Here is a 26,094-nt window from a genome sequence, read left to right on the forward strand (position 1 = left end):
TTTAAAGAACTAAAGTCACTTTGAAATCTACTTGACTTTCTTGTTGAGATTCAGCGTGTGTGTTAAAGTGGGTGCTAAAGCGTGCGAGCAATTAGTTTAGCTGAAAGCAGAGCGGAAGAAGCTAGCTGCCATAGCTCCTTTGCAACCCATGAACAGAGCATGAGTGAGCAAGAGTCTACTCAGTGCGTTTGATGTTAGGTGGCTGCTGGTGCTTTAGCAAAGCTCCTGATCCCAGTGGAACAGTGTTTGATCTGGGCCTGCGCTCTCTCGTGTTGGAACAACCTGCTCAAGTTCAGAGATGTGAGCGTACGGTATCAGAGAGCAAAAGAGTAAATCAGCTCTTTGATCTGCTTTATAAAGTATATGGAAAGCATGGTGAACAGTCCGTATTAAGGAGGTATTTGAAAAGATTTCTTATATGAAAGGAGAAAAAAAATCAATACAGCTAATATCCTGAGACTTTCCCTCCTCAGTGGTGCATTAGTACACTGATACCAACTGCAGATATTTTTGTTTGTATTTCAAGTCTGCAGATGAAAGACCACATAGTGATGTTCGAAAAGATATTCTTGAAGATGGGACAAACGCATTTGAAATAGATCCTATGAGCCTGAAAGACCTTGAATCTTATCTTGGAGGATGACTTGCACTTAACTTTTTATTCTTTATGCTCTAATCTTGAATCATAACTTTTTAAAATTGACTTAAAAATTTGACAATAAAACCCTCTTAAAGGTTGTACTGCAGTCCTTCTTTTCTACAAACGAGTATCTTACTCTATCAGAAGCTACCATCTCAAATAGAGAAAGTCATCAGATTTATTAGGCAGCCAAAGTTTGTGGGTGATCCACTAACAACACACTAACGCTTAAAACCAACCACAGCCAGTTTAGTGACCAACGCAGGTCACAAAGCGCAGCTATGAGGTAGTTTAAAATAATCTACTAGCAACATCCCTGCAGCTAAGCACTGATAACTTGACACAACTAGGAGTCGACAGCCAACCTCTAGCACATTGGGAAGGCTGTACATAGGCACAATACTTTACATAAACTACATCCTAATTACAGCATGCTAACAAGCTTACAACAGTGCATTTAAGATTAACAATATCAAATTTCTCATATTTAGCAACTGCCATGTTGCTAAACACCATCTTAGTTCATTCTGGCAGCTGACCATTTCAACGCAAAGTGCAGCTGAGGCTGATTGGAGCATACACATTGTGATTAAGATTTATTTATTATGATACCCTTGCAACAGATCAATAGCATTAAGCTATGGCTCCAAGTGTAGCGACTCACACATTTGCTTGGTAAGCGAAAGGCATCTGGTATAAAAGCCTGCCAAATCCAACATGCAGAATTACACACTATGGTGACCCTTTGTGACAAGGGAGCAGCCCAAAGTAGCTCAGATGCTAACATTACCATTTGAAACTAAAGTAGTAACCTACTAAGTTTGGTCAATTAGTTCTACTAGCATGTTTTCATGCAGTAACAGTATTTCCTGCAAAAACAGAGTGAAATCAGATTTATATTTATTTTAAAAATTCGTTTTTAATTTTGCACTTCTCGTCTACCACCCTCTGGAACATACACAGTGTTTGCACACACAGCGTAAGGTGCAGTGGACTGGTAGAGAATGAAATCTGATTTCCCTGTGTTTGTTACTGTGTTGCGTGTACGCAGTTTCCGTGCCGATGGCTCCTTTCTGATGCCAACCCACCGTCATCTGCTCGATAGGAACAAGCTGAGTGTGTTGGGTGGAGCAGGAAGAGATAAAAACAGGGGGAAGAGGGAGGCTTTGGGGGCCTAATGAAAACAAAAGAAGCTTGAATAGGAAGAAGGGAAGAGGAAGAGAGATCTGCCCTTGAGCTTGTTTCGTGCTTTGATAAACTTGCGCATTGTCTTCTCTTTTTTTACCCTTTAAACTAAGTTACAAAAAAAAATCTAATTAAGCAGCCTACCCTGCACTACTTCACATTTCTGTTAATGGTGAAGATGCTGTGAGACTTGAACATAAAGAAAACATGAGGACAAAGTTAAATTATATGGGGATAAACCTAACATCATTAAACCTTTGCCTCTGGTGTGTCTACAACACTGGTGGCAACCAACGATGGCAATCCGTCTAATCATCAAAGTAAACTTTATGAATAAGTCATCTAGCAGATCTTACAAAAACACCTTGAAAGGGTGCCAACAGCCTGGGTGTGCATTATGCTACACAATCATTTTCAACTGTTACATGTGCAACTCAGTACAGAAAGCAAAATAAATCTTATTAGATCTCCAATTATGACAACAATCACTGATTAACAATTTGGATTCTGGTCCTATCACAAAAACACTTTAAAATGTTAAATGCATCATCAGGACAAAAAAGTGCTTTGTTACTGAACCTGTGATTTTTAAAAGAAATGAAATAAAGTGCAGACTTGCTCTCAGCCTGTTTTAGCAAACACACATGCAGGTGCCTATAGTTCAAAAAAATTACAAATGGGATATTTTGACCTTGGAGTCGATGTAATGAAATATGAAATATGAGTCACCTTGCTCTCGAGTTATTATGTTCACAAATTTAGGTGTCCACTTCACCTGGCCACCCACCCACCTACCCAGCATGATAATGACGATACCCCATCAGCCTTTCATGGGGTAAAAATCATCAGAACCTTAACAGGTGTGGTACAAAAAACAGTTACAGTTACTGTAAGTAATTATACCCATCATAATAACTATATGGGGTTACCACTGACAAAAGTGGCTAGGTGTCACCTCTGCTAATTTGACTCAGAACTGGATCTATCTACTGTATTTTCATCGTTGGCGCCTTTTGGATAATTTTAATTAACTGGTTTTGTGTATGTTAATTATAGAATAGAATAGAATAGAATAGAATTCAACTTTATTGTCATTGCACATGCACAGGTACAGGGCAACGAAATGCAGTTTGCATCCATCCAGAAGTGCTTTAGTGATATAGATATATTACAATATATATTAGCAATAATATAGATATGTGAGTATATTACAGAAATGGGTCTATTATGGTATGTTATAATGTACACGGTATGACGTATGTTGTGAATATTCTATAACTATAAGTATGTACAGGCTGTAGTGAGTACAAGCTATGTACAGGATATGAACAGGATATAAATATGAAAAACTATACAGAATATGAAATAAATAACTTTACAGAATCTAGGATATACAGCTATACAGAAATGGGAACTATGCAAGTTGTAAACAGTTGTAGGATTAAAGATTATCGAATGTACAGAATGATTATTTACACAGAGCTATACAGTAGTGCAGTTAAGATAAGTGAGGGTGTAGATAGTTTCTACAGAGGCTATATAAAGTGCTAGTGGTTATATTATATGAACAGCCATAAAAATAGTCCATTTTTGGTGAATGACTTCTTTACTTGGAACTAATTAGTGAATATCTGGACATCTGAAAACTATGGATACAGCTTAATAACGAGGCTTGCCAGCATAAGGTGATAACAATCCACCCTTTCATCCATGTATGGTTTACATCATGGTGGCAGGCAAAATGCTAACACTGTGCGCCCCAGGGCAGCTGTGGCTACAATGTAGCTTGCCATCGCCAGTGTGTGAATGTGTGTGTGAATGGGTGAATGACTGAATGTAGTGTAAAGCGCTTTGGGGTCCTATGGACTAGAAAAGCGCTATACAAATGCAGGCCATTTACTGAACCTTCAGAATGCAATTGGTGATTTCATGGTGTACGTCAGTCTTTTATATATAAAACCTATACTCGGGATGTTTGTACTCACAACATAGTAGCCATCAGGGGCCTTGCTGGGTGAAGACACTACTCCAACTGCAGTGATGGGGTCTATGGGAAACTTGCTGCTGACTTCAGACATGTCGAAGCTCTGTTAGAAAAGCAGAAGAGTACCATTACAATTGGTACAATTGGTATCAACGGTTCTTTCTGCAGAGGTGAAACACACACATACACACACACACACACACACACACACATATATATATGCGTGTGTGTGTGTGTGTGTGTGTGTGTGTGTGTGTGTGTGTGTGTGTGTGTGTGCACGCGCGCGTGTGTGTTTCACCTCTGGCAGTCATTACACAGAGGATGCACACAGACTTTCTTGGCTAAAATGGCCACAATATTGACTTCTTGATGAGGCTTATTAGGATCTAGAAGAAAAAGTGTCCGCCTAATCCAGGATCAAATGACAAGTGAGACCAGTGACAAAACAGCATTTGGAGACTACCCAATGACTTCACCAAATCACAAATTAGGGGGAGTGATCACATATTTTCAAGGAAGTCCCAATCAATTGCTATCTCTTCCTGTCTAAGGGAATTTTTTTCTAATGGGTATGCAAGCCTCTTACAGGGTAAGTGGCTTTACAAAAGGTTCCCTTGCGCAATTTTATTAGATTAGGTTTAAAACATTCTTGTACTAACTGACAAAGTTGCTGCATTCAATCTTGATATTTAGAAAATCTATTGCAATTAAGCTGATCAAATTAGGGGTTTTACTCCAGAAAACAGCTGTCTCTTTAACAAATGCTAGATAGCTGTACTTATTCAAATGAAACAGGATAGCAAATTAGCTAATAGATTGAAGAATCTCTTTGCAACATTCATTTGTTTAAAATGAGCTTTGTTTTTCCAGCACAAAAACAAGGCCTGGAGAACTTATCCAGGCAGATTAACTAAAAAAAGAGAAACCATTGCAAGCATATTGCATTTCCAAAGACAAAAATCACCATGAAATCCAAGATAGTATACAGTCTTAAATAGTACTGAAGAGCCAGTTTGTGGTTGTAAGTTATATGGAGAATTATAATATTATAATATTATAATAATAATCTTACAAATTATTTAAACATGTACCTGCGAACATTTTGCATATTGCTAACCTGTCAGGTCACAGGTGACAAACTTCAATAATTCTTATGTTAAGAACCATTATTAGAAACTATGCTCATAAAATTAAGACGCTAATGCGGTTTATGCTGTATCTGACAGTCATATTTACAAGCTAAGAGCAGTTCTTTGGCTAAAAAAAACCAACTTTCTGTTTAGCTAGCATACTTACTGGTTTTAGGGTTTAAATAGTTTTAGCTTTATCCTGTATCCATCTGGAAAGTGCTTATTTACAAGTGCCCAGTTACAACTGCTTTACCGAGAGGGGTGTGACGCAAACACAGCTCTAGTTAACGTCCAACATGCATCTTGTGTTATAAAACGCTAACGCCCGTCATATAGCAGTCTTACAAATTACCTGGAGACTTGAAACCCACCACAAACTCAACGGTGAGCTGACACAGAAGCTAAACCCAGAGTCCTTTGTGTTTTTACCTGCTAAAACGTCTCCCCCCGTTATCACTACCACTTTGTGAACTTTGGCCTTTACATGCCAACATGTAGCAAGGAAATACTTCCTGGTGTTCAAGGGAAGAAATTATTAACTACAGTCCAATATTTGGTCTTCCAAGAATATTTTTTTTCCTGTGATTTATTGTTTTATTAATAAATAAATAAATTAAACGATAAAAAAAACAAAATGGGACATTTTATTCAGCAAACGGCTTAGATATCAGTTGCTTAAAACAAACAAAACAAAAAAAAAAACTTAAATTAAGAACAAAGCATGCAAAGAATTTCAAGGCCTGCAATGCCAGGGTGTATTTTTTAGCAATAACCTACGTGATCCAATTTAGCTGTTGTAACTAAATTAGGTTGTGCTTCACTAAATGGCTATCATTACATGGCTATATCTACAGGTCACGCCTCCTGGCAGTTGGTTGTCTCTCTAATAGTCACATGTCGTTTCTGTAATCAGATGAAAGTAAGACCAAGCCCAGTGTATTGACTTAGCTGTAACATTAGGATGTTCATGTCTCTCTGAGTGCAAAACTTGAAAGCCTCTTTGTAGACTGTCCAAAACACCAGCAGGCGGCAGATGCTTTCCCATCATCGAGTTTATTATTTCTGCCCCCACCATACCAATCAAATAAATTATTTCATTCTGCGACTATTATCCTAATGTACTGTATTCAAATCAAAGACTTGTTGCTCTGCTCTATGACATGGTGCCATATGCTGGCCGAATGTCACACGCAGTGAGATGTATTTATTGGCGATCGGTTTTCCTTCTGAAATTTATGAAGAGGGGGTGACTTTCAGAGGAAAGTGACACCCCATGTAACAAAAAAACATTTTAACACTTCCATTCATGTGGTTGATTTTACCAAGGATGCAGACAAAAATATTACCGCTTGCCTTTATAACCCTTCCTTTAAAAAATCTTTTCTGATGTTGATTGTCTCACTATCCAGTATATTAACATTTAATGAACATAAAAGACCTAGAGAAAATAAAATGTTTGCCTTTTACATTTTGTTTCAAATCTTACTGTCGATGCAGTGTGATGACAATTCGAATAATTCGCATAACATCTTTCATGATCCTCCAAATATATCTGATTATCAGATTTTACTCCTTTAAGTCATCATTTGAGTTTGTAATGGGGAGAATAGTTTGTCTTGCATAGCCTGTGGCTGACAGAATAAAACAAGTGTAAAGATCCTGGCATGTTGCAAACAGTGTTCTTCACGTCATACAACACAGCACTGATAACTGTGGCTAACTGTATGTCAGTTGGAGCTGCAATTAATTCCGGTGAGGAAGTTTACACAGTGGAAGAAGATTTTCCTACTTAGTAAGCCCCTGTAACACCCCGTATCATCACCACCACCAACCTCACACGCACCAGCACATGCTATCACATCAAGGTGTTGACAACCTACTGAAACGCGCTCGTTTTGGGCAGAGATTTGCAGTGGTGCTGAAGTTGATAAAATAAAATCTCAGGTGTTGGTAGGGAGAAAAGAGTAGACGGAGGGGGAAAAAACCCCAAAACAACAACACATGCTCCAGCTGCGAAGAGGTGCACCTGCTAAAGTAATGCTCTAATTATGGAATAGGTGATGAAACACTCATTGAGAGTCTGGAGATAGCAGCAACACATGCTAACTGTGAAAACCATCAGCTTTTACAGTGTTTTAATGTGTGGCACATTGCATGCTGAGGGTTGTGGGGTAAGATGAATGATGGCTGTGGCAGATTTCTGTGGGGGAGCAGCCAGTGTAGGACGCATAGCATTACAGCTGGCATTTTGAAAAGGTTCATTAAAACTGTGATTTCTCTGTTCACGCTTTGTTTCATGTATACTTTATGACACATCTCGCTTTAAAGTTGACCCCATAAATACTGGATCATCTTATCATGAGCAAAATATCATGCACACACACACACATTCTAGTAACAATCTTGTAGTCGTGAGTGGTAATCAGTGGATGAAAGAAGAGCCCCTGGACTAAAATTATACCTTGGTGAATAACTTTGCACCTGAATGATTAAAGGAAAAAAAAAACCAGCAAAGGTTTTCTTTTCCACGTGTAAAGGTCATTCACTGTGTTCAGTAATTTGCTGACACTAGACTAGGGAACAGAGATGGAGATTTCTGTGTTGCCACCCCGAGAGTAATAATATCCTATCTCAACTTGGGAAATCTACTGCGCCCCAACGTCCCCGTCACCCGCATGAGCCCATTATGGGCTATGTAGAAATCTGCAGGTCTCATTTTATATATAACCCTCAACCCCCTCCTCCTTGCTTTTCTACACATTAAAAAAAAAAAAAAAACGTGTCTCCTGAATAGCTTATAATAACAAGCTTTAGGAAGCCTACCCTGAGCGTCCCCATAGAATACAGCCTCGCATGGCTCCATGATATCATGCTTCTCTCTAATTAAAGGTCAGTTTGGTCGAGTCTCATTGCTGCCCTGGCTGGAAAAAAACTCCCGAAACATGATGGCTTCTCCAAATGTGATTTAATTTTCCATTTATGCCATCTGTTTTCTTGGCCAAAGCACTGAATTGCACAAGTTGAAGATGTATGAACTGTCAGATTCACTCACTAATTCTTCATGTTTGCAGTTTAAAACAAATCATCCATAAAAAGAGGAGACTTCTTAAAATGCTTCTAGATAACGCGGCGCTATTTCCGACAAAGCTTGCTGTATCTCAGTAAAAACAGAACGCATTCATTTGGAAATCCTTTCAAATCTTAACTCGAAAAATACAAAGAAAGCATATTTAATAAGTTTAATATCAAAACTGTTTGAGTTTGAAATCAATATCTGCCACATGTTTTGTTTTTTAACAGCACATAAAAGTGATCTAATCCTAAAACAAACATCTGGTGAACATTTCACTGCAAATTAGGTTAACTGCAGGTCTGTAACGTGACTGGGTATAAACAGAGAGGCTGAGTCTTCCACAAGTAAAGACAGGGAGGGGTTCGCCACTCTTTTAACAACTGTTTCAAGTATTCCAACAATTTAGGAATAGCATTAGTCCAAGGAAAATTGAAAAAGATTACAGCTAACATTATTGTAATGTTAATGATATTAAGAATCTAATATCATTATAAGAATCCGAGAATCCAGAGATATCCTTGTACTTCAGGGGCAAAGCTAAAAACAAATGTTAAATTGCAATGATCCTCAGGCTCTTATTCAGTCTCCTTCATCTTCCTCTTTAGGGATCTGCTGTCTTCATCTCACCCTATCTCCTTGTATCCTCCTCATGTCAGACACACCTTCTGCATGTCTTCTCTCACTAAAGCCATAGACCTTCTCTTTTCCTCCTGCCTGAAAGCTCCATCTCTAATGTCCTTTGTCTAAGAGTTGGACTGCTTGTCTTAAATGTCCAAACCATCCCAGCTTTGCCCCTCTAACTTTGTCTCCAAACCGCCCAAGCTGAACTCTCTCACTGTAATAATTTCTAACCCTGTCCTTCCTGGTTACATCCAATGAAAATTTCAACATCTTCAACTCTGCCACCTCCAGCTCCACCTGATACAGTTCTGTTGTGGAAATCAATGCACCAGCTCGACAGACCAGAGTGAGCAGAGTTTGTCGCTTAAGCTATAAATGCAAGTTAAATCTGCATCAGGAGCTCATTTAAGTTGGAATTAAGCAAAATACAGTAGCACGCTGTCTTGTCTGGCTGAATAAAACTAGAAATTATTTCAGGAAATGATTGTTATACCGTTAAAATCCAGCATTTATGACAGCATAGCTGTGCATTAGTGCACACAAATGTGTAGGCATCATTAATGCTGAACAATATATACATATTTTATGATTTAGATAAGGTCTTCTTGTAACACCTACATTCTGCAGGTGTTACAACCAAATACATCTATAAAAGAGTCAAACAGGCCAATCTGCAGCATTTGGCAAACTCTGATCATAGAAAGGTAGAATAGCTTAACATACCACGTTTCCTTTTTCAAATCGTGCTACTGGGATCAGGTTTTAAATGAGCATGCAGTATATATATTTCAAGACGGAAACACTTTTTTTTTTCAATAACACGTGCTTCAGAGTTTAAATAATTCACACATCGTTAGATTCTGTAATTTACATCTTAAACAGTTTCCAACTTTTTTGGAGATGGCGTTGTACACAACTTCCAAAATCAACCGGTGGTTTTTATATATGGCCTCTAAGTTTCATTTGTGTATTTATACTTGTGCATGGATCTTATGTGACCGTCCTACTGTAAGTAATTGCTTCTGTAGTATATTACATTTGCTTATCTCTATCAGCTTACACTTTATTGCTCAACTTATCATTAAATGCACCCATACACGCACATGCATCTGTGCATGCAGACCACTAATGCATGCACACATACATACACACAAACGCACACACACACACGCGCGCACACACATACACTTTCCTCCGTCTGGTGGGGAGTCTGGACTGCTCCGACTGACTGCGCCTCACTGCCCTTGTGCAGTGGTGTGCCAGTTGTGCCTTCCCCCATCGCTGTGAATGCCACCATCTGGTGTGCCACGTGGACATCATAATCTCCCCTTAATTACATTAGCAGTGCAATCAGTTACTGCATTACAAGGCCGGGCGAAGAGCTTTTAAATCTTGGAGGAAATCATAAATAATTGCACTAAGTACCCAGCGCCAGATGTGCGTGCCAACTTGGCTGGCATGAGATAAATAGTAACCTCAACAACGGTGTTCAGTATCCAGTCTGCAAATATTTTTTGGGCAGTACGATCCCGTCGTCCTTTGCTCTCAGCCCCGCCGTTGTCCTTTTCCTTCTGATTCTCTCACTTTGTGAAAGCACGCAGCGAGGCTAGGCACCTTAGACAGTCTGGTACCTGGTGCTTTTGTGCATCCCTGCAGCAGTTTGACGGATATAATGCAGGAAACCATCAAGTTTGCAACAAGGTGTTTCAGTGCATCGCAGTCCACCCCATTACGACACCCTTCATTCATTTCTCAGTTACATAATTAGATGTTCCTCAGGTATCTTGTGTAGAAATTGAAATTATTTATGAATTTTTGACTAGTTGCGTTAGGTGTATGTGTGTGTAGCTTGTGTGTAGCTTAACAAGACATCATACATTATGAGCTACTGTCACGTCTTTCACCTCAGAGGGAATGTCACGTTGTGTTGTACTTTTCACTCATCTTCCTGTCATGCTCTTAGCTGTTCACACTGATGAATATCTCACTCAGTTTATTGCCAGCATTAAGCTCTCTTGGCCATAGGCTACACAGGACAACCAGCAGAGTGGTCACTAAGCTGTGAAATTACAGGTACTCAAAACCATTTTTACTGGCAAGCTAATAAGTGCAATGTAACATTTCATTAAAACATTACTAGTGTTGTTATTGATAGATCTGTGTTTTTTTTCTAGTATGACATGTTAAAGCTTTCGCTGTATCTGTATCTCCAGTACAAACTTTAAAACCACATACTGTATTTAGTCTTCTGATCCAAATACTGTTTAAAAAATGCAAATATAACGGTTTGTGGCGGTAAGCATCAACGACACAGCTCAGTTCTCACTCCTTCTTTATTCGTCTCCAACATCAACTGCGCATATCGCGCCACAAAACACAGGAACACACTTCCTCTACACTGGGTGTGAGTGGAGCCCTCTAGTGGTCCACCACAGGTTGACGTTTTTTCTGAGGTAAATGCCATGGCTTTACTGCTGCAATACTTGGTTTTGCGCCTCCTGCCAAGAGTTTAGAAATTCCGTTATATTCAGAGCAGTGCCACACTGTCATTTGGATAATGACAGTGTGGCACCATCACGATAATACTCCCATCCTTCATAAACTTCTCTGGCTACCAGTCCCCTCCATGAGAGAGCTGAAAACTCTTCTAGGGACTTATCAGCACATCTAACCTTTTTGTTTATAACCATAAAAAAATGTTGATCTTAGCAACATGACTGTTTAAGAATATGTAAGCCTCTGTAAATAGCTGCACAATGACTGATTTTTCCTATATGCACTGGGGGCTACAACCGTTTTTGGATTCAACACTTGAGGCTTTGATTGTCAGTACATCAGAATTGGCATATTGCAATATATATGAAGCAATAGTTCTGCCATCTCTCCTTTATGTCTGTGAGACTTGGACCCTTTATCAAAGACACATAAAACAGCCAGAAGCCTTTCATCTGTGCTCCCTGAGATGATTGTGTAAGATCAAATGGCAGGATAAGATTCCAAACATTGACGTGCTTGCAAGATGTGGGATCACTGGCGCTGAGGGGATGACTATGAAAGCCCACTTTTGCTGAGATGGACATGTGGTTAGAACGGATGACACCCAGATACCAAACACGTTGATCTTAGGCCAACTCAGCTGTGTTACAAAGTGTTCTGGATGCCCACCCCTGATAAAATAATGCAAGATAGAAACCACCGCCTGACACACACCGACTCAAAACTGACCTAGTTGGTGACAAAAACCTTTGTTGTCGCAAAATAAACTAGATATTTGAAAAGAGGAGGGTTGAGGATGTGCAGCAGAAATGTGCAAGCCAAAAGGCCAGTGCCTTACAACCTGTGTCAAGTTATGACCGTATATGTAAGTTATGTGCAATCTGCATCATGCAAGCCAAAGTGGAGCCTAGCATCACACATGACAAGGCACTGACCCAGTGCAAACACAGCACAGCCACCACACGCCACAGAAACTGCTGATGCTCATCTCTCAACGCAAGAGGAGAATCCATACATACTGCATAACTAGTAGCAGCTACACTGAGACCAGGTTGGATGCTCAGAGGTTCACAGGCCATTATATCAGTCCTTGTGTTATATGTGATATAAAGTAGTTCTACTTTTAGAAATCATACAAATATAAACAGGTTGATGCAGGTCAGCTGTGTCGTTACCATTTCCTTATCACATAACCACATAAAATCATGCAATATGCATCAAACCTTTTGTCATATGTCTAAATGTCTATGTCCATTTAGGTTTGCATGAATATGCTGCACTCATGTACAGTGCACCACATATTATATGGTAGATTTAGTTAATGACTGGTTAAAGAGTAGGTATGATTTTATTTGACCAAGATTTTCCATGGTTGATTAGAGCTCCAGTGATTGTGTTAGAAATGGCTAATGGGTGCGGCGTAGTTTCCTGTACTTGAATTGAACAGCAGAGATTTTCTGCTTTGCTCTTGACGACAGACCCCTACATTACAGTTTGCATCTCCCTCGCAGTGTAAATAAGATATAAATTTACAAAACAGAGCCCTCAACAATCTATCTCCTAGATGGCGATATTGATATTAACACGTGTGTCCATTTCAATTTGATCACAATCTGGCCTTCAAAGTGCAATTTGAATGAAGAGGTGTCTTTCTAACGACACTATGTGAGGATAAAAACAAAGCAGAGTGAAGAAAGAGAATTACAGATATTGACTAAATGTGTCTTATCATTTATCATAATTTCTCTATCCACTTTGTCACGGCTTCAGCATTTAAGGAAGATAGATGATACAAGATGTTGTCCTCTCTTTCATACTTTCCATGCTCTGGGAAGTGTGTCCAATATGGACTTACTTCACCTGTTTGCAATTCATTTGGCACATGTTTGTCACTATGAGACTGTTGTGTATTTCTTGCATGTTTTCCTATGCGCCGTGCTGTAGGACATCTGGCATTTTGACCTTTAACCTTTACGAATAAAGGATATTCATGAGTGTCTGAATACGGCCACTAACAGCAACTACTTAGAGGACATTGTGTCAAATTGCTACACAGGTGATTTAGTCGAGTAAGAGGTTGATATATGTTATCCAGTTAGTTTCTGAAGGCTCCACAATGTCAGACTGGTGTCATTAAGGAGCGTGGCTTTGCAAGGTGTGCCATTTGCGATGCTGCATCCCGGTGGGCTTTGTGCTGAGGTGGTCGTCTCTGCAAGGGCGACCATTAATATCTTAGAGGGACTATTCCCATGGCGAGGTGACTGGTTGAAGAAGGTCCTGCTCCAATGCAGACACCTACAACATGAAAGTTCAAAAAAGTGCTGACTTCCTCGTGAGCTCAGCTAGCAGCAGCCATCTGTTCCACTGCTAACTAATGCAAAACATCCAGTGTCACCAAATCTCCAGAAGGAATGTGATCTACTGTCCTTTGTGTGGTTTTTTTTTTCCAACAAGAGAGAGGTTATGCGACCTAAAATTAAACAAATCACACATATAACAGACAAGAGCTGGAGAACAAAACCCACAAAGAGTTATTAGTTTAATAAGATGTAGTAGGCTTTAGCTCTCACAATATTTCCTGTTCTCTATACAGTGATCTTCATATCTATTACACACGCAGGACTTTGTCGCTCAACTCTCTTATGTATTTGAATGTGTTGTTTGCCCTGGTGTGGTGATTTAGAGGGAACATTTTATCAAAGCTAGCCAAGCAAGTCTGGTCCACTAGGGAGCCAGGCATTTTATAAGGGTATAAATAATCAATGACACTGCATCTGTAATGGCCAGTAATGCTGTTTGTTACCCCCCCCCCCCCCCCCAAACCCCTCCCCCATTCAGGATGGCACGTTTGTTGCTTAAACAATAGAAATAGATTGCTATGCCTAATTGACAAGGCAGGGGAATCTCTCTTTATACGCCTCAGTTTATTTCTGTGTTTATTGCCCATGACCCCTTTTACATCATGCAGTGAGGTACTTCTTTGTTTTGTCGTTTCAATAATCAAAGTTTTTAATCACATCTGCATGGTCATTATCTGTGTCATATCCATTTTTCCTTCAGTAGAACTGTTCATGGAGTAGGCAAGATTTATATGAAATAAGACCTTGTGCATGAAGGGGATTCAGACTCTGTCATTCAGTGTATTCTCTTGAGTTATGTTAGCTGTTGCTTGCTGTGAGCATCAATCTCAACTTAGTTCTATGGATCAATTATAGTACTGTGCAATTTTCAGAGAAATGTTTTTGTTTTGTTTGTTCAGCCATAAAACACTTTAAAAAATTCAACTCAAGACGAGCCGGTGTTGTGTCTACAGATAATATACAACTTAATAAAGAAGAAATGTTTAAATTGTCTCTTTAGGCACTTTGTTAGTAGCAGCCTGTCACAAAACACATAATTTGCTCCCATTTCGTTAAGTGGATCTATGAAAAATGCCAAAGATAACACAGTTTGACAGGCGTAAAATAGTGTTTTTGCACCAACAAGGTGATTCCCAAAGATACATTAGTTGAAAACTTGGCATGTCTCAGAATGGTGTGCAGTGCGTCCTTAAAAAGTTTGAGGAATCTGGACAAGTGGATGACAAAAGAAGAAGTGGCGGGACAAAATATATCTACTGCAGATGAACAATATGAGAAGATCATGTCCCTGAGAAAAATCCAGCAAAGGCCTTTTAGCTGAGTCATCTACTGTTTATTAAAAATGCTGTTGATTGATGTGTAGCTGTCAAGAAGCCATTCTGAAGAAAGAGTGACAGGGGAGGGTGGTATCCCAAATTACACATGAACTGGACTCAAAATCAGTGGCAACAGATCAAATTGTAAGCTTTTGCTAAATCATCATAAGTATGGAGTTCAGGAAAGATGTGAAAGAGTGTTAAACACTGCCACCTGTTAAACAGTAGGGCGGCTCACTTTAAGCAATGGTGTTGGGGATCTTATCAAAATTCATGGAATTATGAATGTAGCTAGTACTCTCAGCCTCTAGTACTAGCTTATACCAGGTCATCTGACTGGCAATGGCTTCTGTTTTTAGCATGACAATGATCTTAAACACATTAGAATTGCTGAAAAAAAAAACAACAAAAGAATTTTTTGCCTTGTATTCTGTATTTAAATGTATGTTTGTCCATGTTGCACCGGTTTCCAATTTTCTGAGTAAAATAAAAAGTGGCTCAAGACTTTTGCACAGCACTGTATATGCCAAACTTACATAAGCTTTAAACAATTACGTCAGGTTCACTTGAAACACCATAAAATAAGCACAGATATTAACTGTTAAGATAACTGTGGTAATTGAAATGTTTCTAATAGGTTAAAAGAAGCGTTAAGATTAAAAGTGTCAGTAGCACTGCTTATGTAAGATGACTTTTGAGATGCATGCACCATGCCATCACTGTTGCCTTCTCTCTTACATTTCACATATTTTCAGAAAAAAAAAGCAACTCGGAGCTCTAAGCCCAAGCACCCTCTACCAAACACGATCCATACAGTATTTTGAGTTTCACCCCTCCCCCCATTCTCACCCATGAGCTTCTGATTTCCATTATTATTAATATCTGCCTGTTTAATTTTCAGCTCTGTCATAATGTGTCGGCCTAAACTACAAGAGACAATCCCTTATTGATTACTTTCCCAGCAGCCCCGGCGCATGCCCCAGCTGATCACGCCTCTCATGCACAGACATCTCATGCATTTCAGATAATAAGCTGCTGCTCTGGAGTTGAAACAAATTGGATGTGCAGTCAGTCACTGTCCAAGTGAATCATGTTGCAGTCTGTCAGTGGACTAGGCTTGGATTATCATCTTACCCAAGCGAGGCAAAAAAGGTAGAAAAAAATGCCATAAGCACCTGCGATGATGGCGAGGGGGTATATGTGTCTTGTTGTTGCAGACTTACGTATGTTGGGACTACTGATCACCACATATGGTAGAAGAAGATCAAGAACATCATTAATATCAAGTAAAATTTCAGTTTTTAATTTGTTTTGAGGAAACTGAATAAACTCACTTTCCAAATTTTTTTCTTGAACTGTAGGAATTTCATTCATGCACTAAATCAACGATAAGTAAAAACAGGATGCAAATTGCTGTTTACATGGCAGTCTAATATAGTGCTGGAAAATCCCGATATGAGTGGGATAAGCTCTGAAATTCTTTCTCCGCCGTCACACACTGCTCTTTTGCATGACAATAGTGGTGAACTTTGAAAAGCAGCTGCTCAAAGCATCGTGCTCCATGCGCATGGACATGGACAAGCCATCCTGTGCCAAAACACTATTTCCAGAACAATGCTGCCATTGTATTTACTTACTTATACATTCTGTAACAGAAAGAAAATAAAGCATTCTGTCACCCTGGACTTGGCTCCGTTTCAAATTCAGTGCACTTTCACGTGGAAAAATCAAAAAGGGAAGTTTTTGGAGTTGCACAGGAAGAAATGATTAATAATACATCAGGATTATAGAACACAGACTGTGCTGCACTGACTTTAATAAGTCCACAGAGAGAAAACAAACCCAGACTACAAAAAACAACCGCGCTTGCTGTCTGAAAAGCATCTGCATTTAAACTCCAGAAAATTCTCTCCTTAGTGTAAAGTATTAGTTAGCACCATATGATTAAAATGTAAATGATACCGAGCGCTCACGTTCAGTTACATATCGGCAATTTTTCAAAAAGTATAAAAGAATGATGGTTTTATTTGAGAAGTACACCTGGGCTACTGTGCTTTGCTGCAAAACCCTGAGAACTAGAATAATTGGCACCCTAGTGTAAGACTCCCTCTGTTTGGTGCCAGCTGTTTAAAATATGGATGATATTGTTTTCATTGCTGGGCTTTTGTTGAGTTCTGCTTTGGCCGTGCAGTATAATACTCTGACTCTGACCTTTTCTGGCATGTGGAAAAGTAAATAAACAAGGCACTGATGTATTCCCCTGCGTTACCGGAGGAGCTGAGCAGCAGATTTTCCGTTGATCATATTCAGGTGTCTAGATACAAAAAGCTGTCTGCCGCTGCCTAAGCAAGAGTGGCGAGATGCCTTTTTTTGAGTGCAACAGGAACAGAATAATGGATGATGGGGAAGAAGAAAAAATTTATTGACAGCTGTGATCGGTATATAGCATCCTCCCTCTATTGGCAGATTCCCACTGCCAGCACAGCTAAAGACTATTGACCATGAGATGTTTTACTCTGAGCAGTTTGTTTTGTTTTGGGTTTGTTTTTTCAGAAATACAGCTGCCTGTGGAAGTACCAATAAAATGCAAAGCAAGCAAGTTTAGGTGCAATTTGAAAATAAAGTTTTGATGTATTAAAGTGAATTACATCACATTCATATGTATGTATGTATGTATGTATATATATATATATATATATATATATATATATATATATATATATATATATATGGTGTCTATATTTTGCGTGGGTCTCCCACTAATTTTCGCACTCATGGCTGCCCATTGTCAACTTTTGCATAAATGCATAAATACGAAAATGATTAAATTTAAGTCAAGCCTTTCTTGTTATACACTGTCGTCTTAAATCATGCGTAAATGTGATAATTACCCACGCTAGGCCAAAAGGGCCCATCACTGCCACTTTAAATCCAATAAACACCGTGACCTGATCACTATAATTGACCATCTATCAAGGTCATTGAGGAGTACAATGATGTTAACTGCTGTTTATAATTCCTCTTGATCATTGCTAATTACGGAAAGTGTGAGAAACCAATATTGCAGATACTCAGAGAGCGGCTGTCAGCCAAGAGGTAGGACTGAACGTTTTAATAACAGTTAGTTTGAAAATGACCGCAATTGTTATTTAACGTGACACACGTACAACTTCAAAGTGCCTGCAGACCTATTTCCTTACCCAGCATCCTTAATATTTCTGGGGTCCCATGAACTGATAAGGATGATGTCAGGCACATCTGATTAAGCCACACCCACAAAGTCCAGCCTGTTAATTTACTGTTTTTCTATTTTATCTTTGGTTGTTGCTTTAGTCCCAAAACATGTACTGTTATATACAAGAACAGTGTGTTACACGTGTTAGCACCAGAATGATTAAAGCCAACTGCTTTGGTTTAGTTTCCTGAGGTAAATGAGAACATGTAAGCTACAAGTGTATTATATTGTAACATAGTTAACTTGGCGTTGCATTTAAAGGCATATCCAATGAGAAGGGGTTTAGATTTACTCAAGGGAGAATGGCAGCCTTGATCATGAATTTCATTTAGCCCTATAATGTTCTGTGAATATGAGGTGCACTTAGCAGTCAATTTTTACACAGATGTCACACATGACCTCCAATGACAATTTAAATAAGCCTAAATACGTTCGTTACAGGGGGGGGGAAGCATATTGCTACCCTTTTAACAGTTCACATTTCAATATAACACTGCCTGTGCTGGCATTTGCAGTCCACTTCTTCAAGTCTAGTGTTCTCAATGTGCCGCTCGCTGGGGCAACAAGTCATTGAGAAAATGTACAATTTATTGAAATTTTATGGAAAGACCCTTACCCCGTTTCACCACAGCACAATTACGTAAAAGCCATCTAGCCCTTGAGTAACCCTTTTTATAGTAATTCATTTATGACTCTGGTCACAGAGGGGATGCCTCTCCTCCCACAAACACCCTAAAACATGTGTGGATGGCATGAGGATGAAATCCGCAGCGCACCGAAGGGCACAGCTTTCATCAAGACATTCCTTTCTTCTTCATAAGCACATCATAAAATATTTCATTCCGCTTTTATAATCGACTTGTTTCATTACGCAGTTGTACATTTTATTTCCGTGAACGACAGCGACATAACCGAGGCTCGTTTGGGTATTTCAAAATACTTCGCCTTGACAGAAAACATGGACGGTTTTAGTGAGCATTAAGAGACGGTCAAAGTAAAAGGACGGAGACTTGGAAATAAAAGGAAAATGAGACAAAGAGACTGAGTGAGTGGTTGGGAGCCTGCTATAGTCTGGTCTCTCCTGAGATGAGTATGATGATTGCACCCACATTCCACTGCAGAGCTAAAACCCTTGGAGGCTTTTGGAATGTGAAAACCTACTTCTTCTCTCGTACAACACTTAGGCAGCGTACCACTTTTTTTTTATTCCCCCGCCCTGAACATTGCTCACATTGCTGTTCCCTGAAGCTTGAAAGCACAACATTTCTCAGCCAGCAACTCCCACTGGGACTAAAGCCCAGAGATGGAAATGCAAAGGATATGTTTTATTGGACAGTTGCAGACAAATAAATCTAAATATGTATTTTGGTCATGTTTGTGTGCCGACTGCATCCTGAGGGAGTTGAAATGATTATATGACATAAATAACAGCGCGGTAGCATGATATTAGGTCACATGTTTACACACACAGACCTAAGGTCAGGGGGAGAGAAAAAAAATCAAACACTATTTCTCTTCTTTGAAAGTGAACATTGTTTGGTTGCATGCATACTGTACACGTTGCTGGGAGCCATGCTTCCTGGTGTGCACTGACTATTAATGAGAGATGGAACCATACAGTCAGGTAAAATATACATACTTAAGTGGATAAAAGTCATAGCTCTGCTGAAGCCTGCCAGCAAGGCACAAATCAACCTGTCCAGTGTGGAGGGAGACGGTGGGTCACCCTGAATGAAATGGTTTAGGCTCACTGATCTGCATGAAGGAAAGTCGATGGGAGGTGTCGATGAGAGGGCAGGCGGGGACTCCTGCAATCACATGTCCTGTGATTGACACGGCCTAACCTCAGGGCTGTGTGAGATGTCAGCATAGTGCAGCCCCCTCTAATATGGCCTCATGTTTCACAGTGAATTATAGGCAAAGCATCTCTTTTGCTTTGTAGTTTTGTAGCAACATTATAAGCTTTCATTTAAATTGAGTAGATTAAAAAATAAAATGTGAATTGTTCTTTACATAATAATGTGAAAGTGTGAAAACATAACAACAAAAATCCAATTGTATGTCTTATTTGTCTTGTTCCCTGGCCTGTGTTGAAATCACCGCTCTCTCAGTACGCTATGCTTATTAGTATTGGCACATCCACTCTGACTGATGATCGACTTCCTCTGACTTTTCTGTGAAGTTGATGAAAAATGTCATCTCTGTTTCCTTTACAGTGTTTCAATCAGAATCTTGTTTTGTAATTTAAACCATCCGCCATAATTATACAGAGAGAGAATAATATAAATTTAAAACATGCTGGCGTGGCATTGCTTAGTAATTATTCAAACTATTAAACACTATACATCTGTTATAGCACAAAGTTCTGTAATATATTTGTTGAACAATATGTTTTAATTAAATGTTGCTTTGTAATGTGCTTAATTTTTTAGATGAAATACTAATATTTGTAAAAATCCTTCCTCTTTCCTATTTCTCAATACTCTCTTACGATAACAAAGAATAAAAAAGCCCAGGCGCTCTAACTTCCTCATCCCACGCAGTGTCTTTGAAGGTAGAGCAAACTTGAGAAAATAAAAGTGGCGGCCTATGGCAAACTGCACTTCAGAGAATTCAGCCCCTTTTTCTCTCTGCCACATGTGACAAGTGAGCCATGCAGCTTTGCAGAATTATATATCTCTGTGTCTAATTATTTCTTTTCAAGTCCATACAATAAAAGACTGCGTGCTTTTCTCTTCTCGGGGCTCGGATAGCGGGAGGAGTGCCCTCCAAAATATTCCCTCTCATGGCTCTGACATGCACATCTGTCTGCACGTCATCATAGCAACTTTCTAGACGTCTTTGGTTTTAATGAAAGAGATCTAGGAGCTACAAATGCAACGGGTGACGCGATGACACATTTCAATTCCTATTGTGCAAATAACACCTCTCACACTTTCTTTTAATCTTTATTATTCACTGCTTCACAGTTCAAACAGCGATGAAGATGTCAGACAATTGCCCTTCAAAACAAGGCATACACACAGGCTCTATTTTAACATAGGTGTGTTAGATAGAATTATCTGTGCACGACAATGGGCAAAAATGTTGCAGTGTTGCAGAAACTATTTGCATTTTAGAGCCAAAGTCCTTCAAGATATTTGATACAGAGTAAAACTATTGCTTTTTCATTGCATTCCTGTTTTGTTGAATTCAACCATATTTCTTGCACTGAAAGGCTGCTGCGAAGAAATTCTTCTGCTGCAGTGCGGTCACAAGGGGGTAGCATTGACACAGTTGTTTAAGCCCTTTAACAGGCAGCCCAGCAGCAGGACAAACTGCCTTTGATGTAATTGAGGTCTTAGACCTCTCAGAAAAGCATATATTGGTTTGTATGTGGAAATGTTCAAGGAACAATGGATTTCCATAAGTGGATGTAAAATCGCATTTGGAGCATCCTCGGCATGCTAACCACTCTCTAAACAATAACAAAAAGGAATCCTTCAGGATGTGATGGGTAATTCCAAGGCACTTACAGCCTGGAAATGTAATGGAATGTAGCATTGGGATTAAATGTGTGACTAAAAGATACAGACCAGACTAGTTTTAGGTACTTCCCCGGGTAATTCATTCAAGTAAATTAGTAGATATTCTCGGCTCAGTACAGCAGTGTTATACATCCTAATAGAAGTAAGTAAGCAGCATAAAAACACATCTTTTTTGTCTCTTTTTAAAGGAATTATTAAAAGTTGTATTTTTGCCAGTGATTTGAATTTTTTTTAAAACCCCACATCATCTATTTTATTCTACATTAAAAAAAATATATATATGAAAGCAGGTTGAAATATAACCTCCAGCCTGTATAGATTAACCTGTTAATTATCAATCATTCCACGGCCACACAAGAATTCCCCTAACTAACATTTTTGCCTATCCATCTTATCATCCAAAGTAATACTTAAGAGTAAGACTCTGGCAGGGACTCATAAATAAAGGTTACCTATTTACATATTCAGTTTATCATGGATATTGCATACTCTGTACATAAAAATTCAAATGCAGTGTTTATGAAATATGATCATGCAGCAAATGTGAGAAGACACAGAGCACAGCCCATTCATACACAGCGAGGATTTAGTGCAAGTGATTAATAAAGAATGAAAGAGACATTAGAACCGAGGAAATTAAGTCTTGCTCAAAAGACCTAGTCACAGAATATATTCAAAGTAAACTTCTGTTGAAAGTATATATATATATATATATATATATATATATATATATATATATATATATATATATATATATATATATATATATATATATATATATATATATATATATATATCTTTAAAAGCTCAGACTAAAATTGTTATTTGACAGCCTTTACATCAGAGCCTCAGAAGGATTTATATGAAGCCGGTGACATATTCTAACTTGTCTGTGTCAGAAGAAAATAAAGACATTTGTAAAAAAGAACACAAAAAAACTTTGTAAATTTGTGCCTGTGTGGTCTCCTTCTCTGCAGTAAAATTGAAATCTTGTCTAATAAAATTGATTGCATTTCTATGTAGTTAAACACACGAGTATAATATGTGTGTATCCAAAATAAAGAGAAAAAATCCTTTAACTGCTGAAGGACTGAATCCATGCACTCAACTACTCAAACTATAAAGCAAAAAGCTGTTTGGTTTGTACTTAAAGCGACTGTGAGAGAGGAGTAATGGCATAAAGGAGCAAATACTGTGCAGCAAGTGTCTCATCTCTTCTCATGAACTAGTTAACCTGAAAGAATACGATCTACAAATGTGTTTCAGCAAAAGCAAATTACCTGGGTTTTGTGGAGGGGAACTAATCTCTCCAAGCATGACACTGGACAGGAAAGGCCTCTTACTGTTATTATGATGTGTCGGCTTGTGTTAGATGGAGGGCCTTGATGGCCGCATCAGGAAGGAGCATCGAAGCCCCTCTACCATGACAGCGCTCTGATGGATGTACGGGTGGTGGAGGGGCAGGGAAGATGGAGGTTAGAAACCTAGAGATGAGCAGGAGAAGGAGGGTGATAGAGGTGCAGTGGGGGTTAGATACAATAGTAAATACCTACAAATGCAGCACATTAGCAGTAGTTGCAGATCCAGAGAGGACATTAGCATGCGCGATGAAGCTTTCTGTGGGACAGGCCATCTCCAAAACAAAATAAAGGTCCCGTGTGGTGAATTTTCAAAGCCTATTTCTTGTGACCTGCGATGATTTGTTCCCTATATGGCGCAGACCGATGATAACAGCCGATTTAAAAGCAATTTAGCAAATCAGAATATCTGTATGTCAAAGTTTGACACATTTTTCAGTACTCTATGAAGCGGATTCTTGGCATTAAAAGATGCAAAAACAAAAATTTTGTATTGAATTGAAATGATTTTGAGAAAAAAAATGCTCTTACCATGTTAGTTAGGAGCTTAAATTGCTATCCTGTGAGATCCATGTATCTCTAAAACTTTTCGCAAGCTAAGAAAAGCAGCTAATCTTTACTCTATCTTCCTTATTTGGCTTGAGGAATGAGTGTTTTTTAACCCATAAAGGAACAAACCTTCATATTATCATGTTTTATTACAACTGAGGCTTCTCCCATAGCAGCATCACAAGACACTACCTGCACAAACTACAAGTGTGCATCATTAATCTGCTTATTTTTTTGCCACAACATTCAGTAGTAGCTTTGTTGTCATATGCTGGTGCAGTAGAAGCACACTAGACAGGTACTTGTTGGTGTATCACAATGTTGTATTTTCCCCCCCTTCATCTGAGAGTGCTCACAGCTGGGGGTATCTTGCACACAGTATCCATACTAAAATATTAATAGCCAGTTTTCTTCCATGTCAGCAGCTTGTAATTTGATTTCTGGTTAAGAAATGCAGTTTTGGGTGGCAGATCTCCCAGTAAACACTGGTCCCTAAGTTCCACCTCGACTTGCTCCTTTTGGGTCCCGGGAGACGGTGGCTTGGGGGAAGACATGGTGCTTCTCCTTGGCCTGGTAAAGACTGGAGGTGCCAAGACACAGCGGGACAGGTGTTCTGAGCTGCACACAGGGGAGTCTCACCAGGCTGCAGTGCCTGGCCTACATCCATCTTTGTACCTGGGGAGATAAATGGAAAAACGTGACCCAAACAGTCCAACATCACAGCCATGGCAGGAACGTGTTCTAACAATTGGGAGTTGGGAGGGTTTCCCATATCATTACTAAAAATGAGGCACACGCTGCAATTAATTCCGCGCCTAAATAAATGTCTGCTGCTCGCAGCATACCTCGCCGTGGCAACAGAAATAGATTAATAGTCCAGAATATAAAGAATAATCTTATTTGGCGCTACGAAATATAAAATGGTCTTCAATGCTTGGCTCATTTCTTGATCAACATTTTTTGTCATCTTGCAAACCCTACTTTTTTTCCCAGCCTTTATTGTATAAAATGGTGTGATCTTTCCACTGCCCTTTGTCTTGGAAGAAAAATTAAATCTCATTTGCATTACCACGTCTAAATGTCAGCCACCGATATTTTGTTAGACATTAGTAAAGCTGGCAGCGAGAGGCGCTGGATAATTGCACTCAGCCTAGCAGAGGGATTTACATAATTTCAGATAGCAATTAAAGAATCCTTGGGAATTTTCTTCCTGGCCTCTCTCTCTCTCCAGCTCACTTCTACAACAGTACAAAAGAAGCATTCGTTTACATTAAGCTCCATGCTCCTTGCTGTTCATTTGCATGAAATTAAAGGTTTTCATGATCTTGAACAGCGGGGTAACATTTAAAATGCTGTTTTAAAACCTTCACCTTGGAATAATGAAACGCTTCTATTTTTTCTTTTTTTCTTTTTTTTAGAAGGCAGTGGGAGTTCATTGACTGCCTGTCCACAGCAAAACTTTCTCATTTCCCATTCAGTCATACAATATAGCTCGGTAATGCTTTAATTAATTAAAAATACAACTTTTTGCTCTTTTTCCAAGGTCCCTCTTTCTCTTTAATCTAAACTTGCCATCATCCTGCTCATCTCCCGCAAAGGCCTGTTAATGAGACAAAATTCAGATTCCAAATTTCTTGCTATACATTCAGTAACAACTAAACATATACTGCAATCTGGCTTGTGCCTCTTTTTTGCAGAATAAATTGATGCGTGCACTTTTGCCAGTGCTGCAAAGATAAACGTCTCATGTACAGTATCTTTAATTAGGTCCCTATGGGTCCCTGTGTTATCTGCCATGCTGATTAGAATGAACATTAACTTGCTTTAGCCCCGAGTCTGATAATATGCAACTGCGTGTGGTGACAGGAGCGCAAAATCCAGTCGGACGTCATGTCGTAGACAGCACATTCGACCACTGTTCTTGAACATATGATATTTTTCTCTATATGCGACTTCCGTGTTAAAAGTCAAAGCCAGATTGCTTTAAATCCTCCACAAATTAATGGCGTAGCCCGGATGACATATTTGATATGATTATAGATCATCAGGATTTGTTAAACCGCACTCTCCCCTCTTGGGAGGTCTGCAGCTCAGCAGTCCAGTGTGCATACTTTTCTTAACAACACTGTGAGTTTGCCGGCTCTTACTTTTGCGTTGAATCTAAATATTATCCAATGAAACGGAAATGCAACCATGATAATCTAAAAGAAAGGAAGGGGGAGAAATAAAATCTTGAAGAATAGTAGTGCTTTGTTAAGACAAAAAAGCTTTGTCACAGAGCTTAGAAATAAATACAAAGCCTCATCAGAACAATACCCTTCACACTTCTTCCTTGATTCCCCTTCCATCCTTAAAGGCATCACAGAACATTTTCACACTAGTCGTCCCACCGCTGTGAAATAAATTGTGACAGTAACTCAATATGAAGTGAAATAGCTGAGAAAGCCTTGAGTTCACTTGCGCTGACAGTGCTGTTTAATTCCATCTTGTGCCAGCCTGACATTTCTGCTGCCACTAAATATTAAACATGTGTACCCGTTTCATTTGCATCTGGTAATGAGGTGGGAGACAGCGCCCAACTGGTCAAGCCTCTCTCTCGTGGTAGTGCGTTTCTGCTACC

General features: G+C 39.2%; 1 protein-coding gene across 4 annotated transcripts in view; it reads right to left on the reverse strand.

Annotated features, from left to right (window-relative positions):
• LOC146562223 (multivesicular body subunit 12B-like) overlaps window positions 1-5,406 on the reverse strand; it is a 39,024-nt gene extending 33,618 nt beyond the window's left edge. The window contains exons 1-2 of one of the 4 annotated variants that reach the window (XM_085293801.1): window positions 5,369-5,406; window positions 3,811-3,912 (exon numbers count right to left, since the gene is read on the reverse strand). In XM_085293801.1, coding sequence (XP_085149927.1) covers window positions 3,811-3,903 — 93 coding nt within the window. In that variant the 5' untranslated portion in view covers window positions 3,904-3,912; window positions 5,369-5,406. The other 3 variants (XM_085293802.1, XM_085293800.1, XM_085293799.1) reach the window with 3 other exon arrangements.
• Between the last annotated feature and the right edge of the window lie 20,688 nt (window positions 5,407-26,094).

This window comes from Mchenga conophoros, linkage group LG12 (genome assembly GCF_057382185.1).
Source record: "Mchenga conophoros isolate Kocher_MC1m ecotype Shallow Benthic linkage group LG12, M_conophoros_male_GT1.1, whole genome shotgun sequence".
NCBI classification, from domain to species: Eukaryota; Metazoa; Chordata; class Actinopteri; order Cichliformes; family Cichlidae; genus Mchenga; species Mchenga conophoros.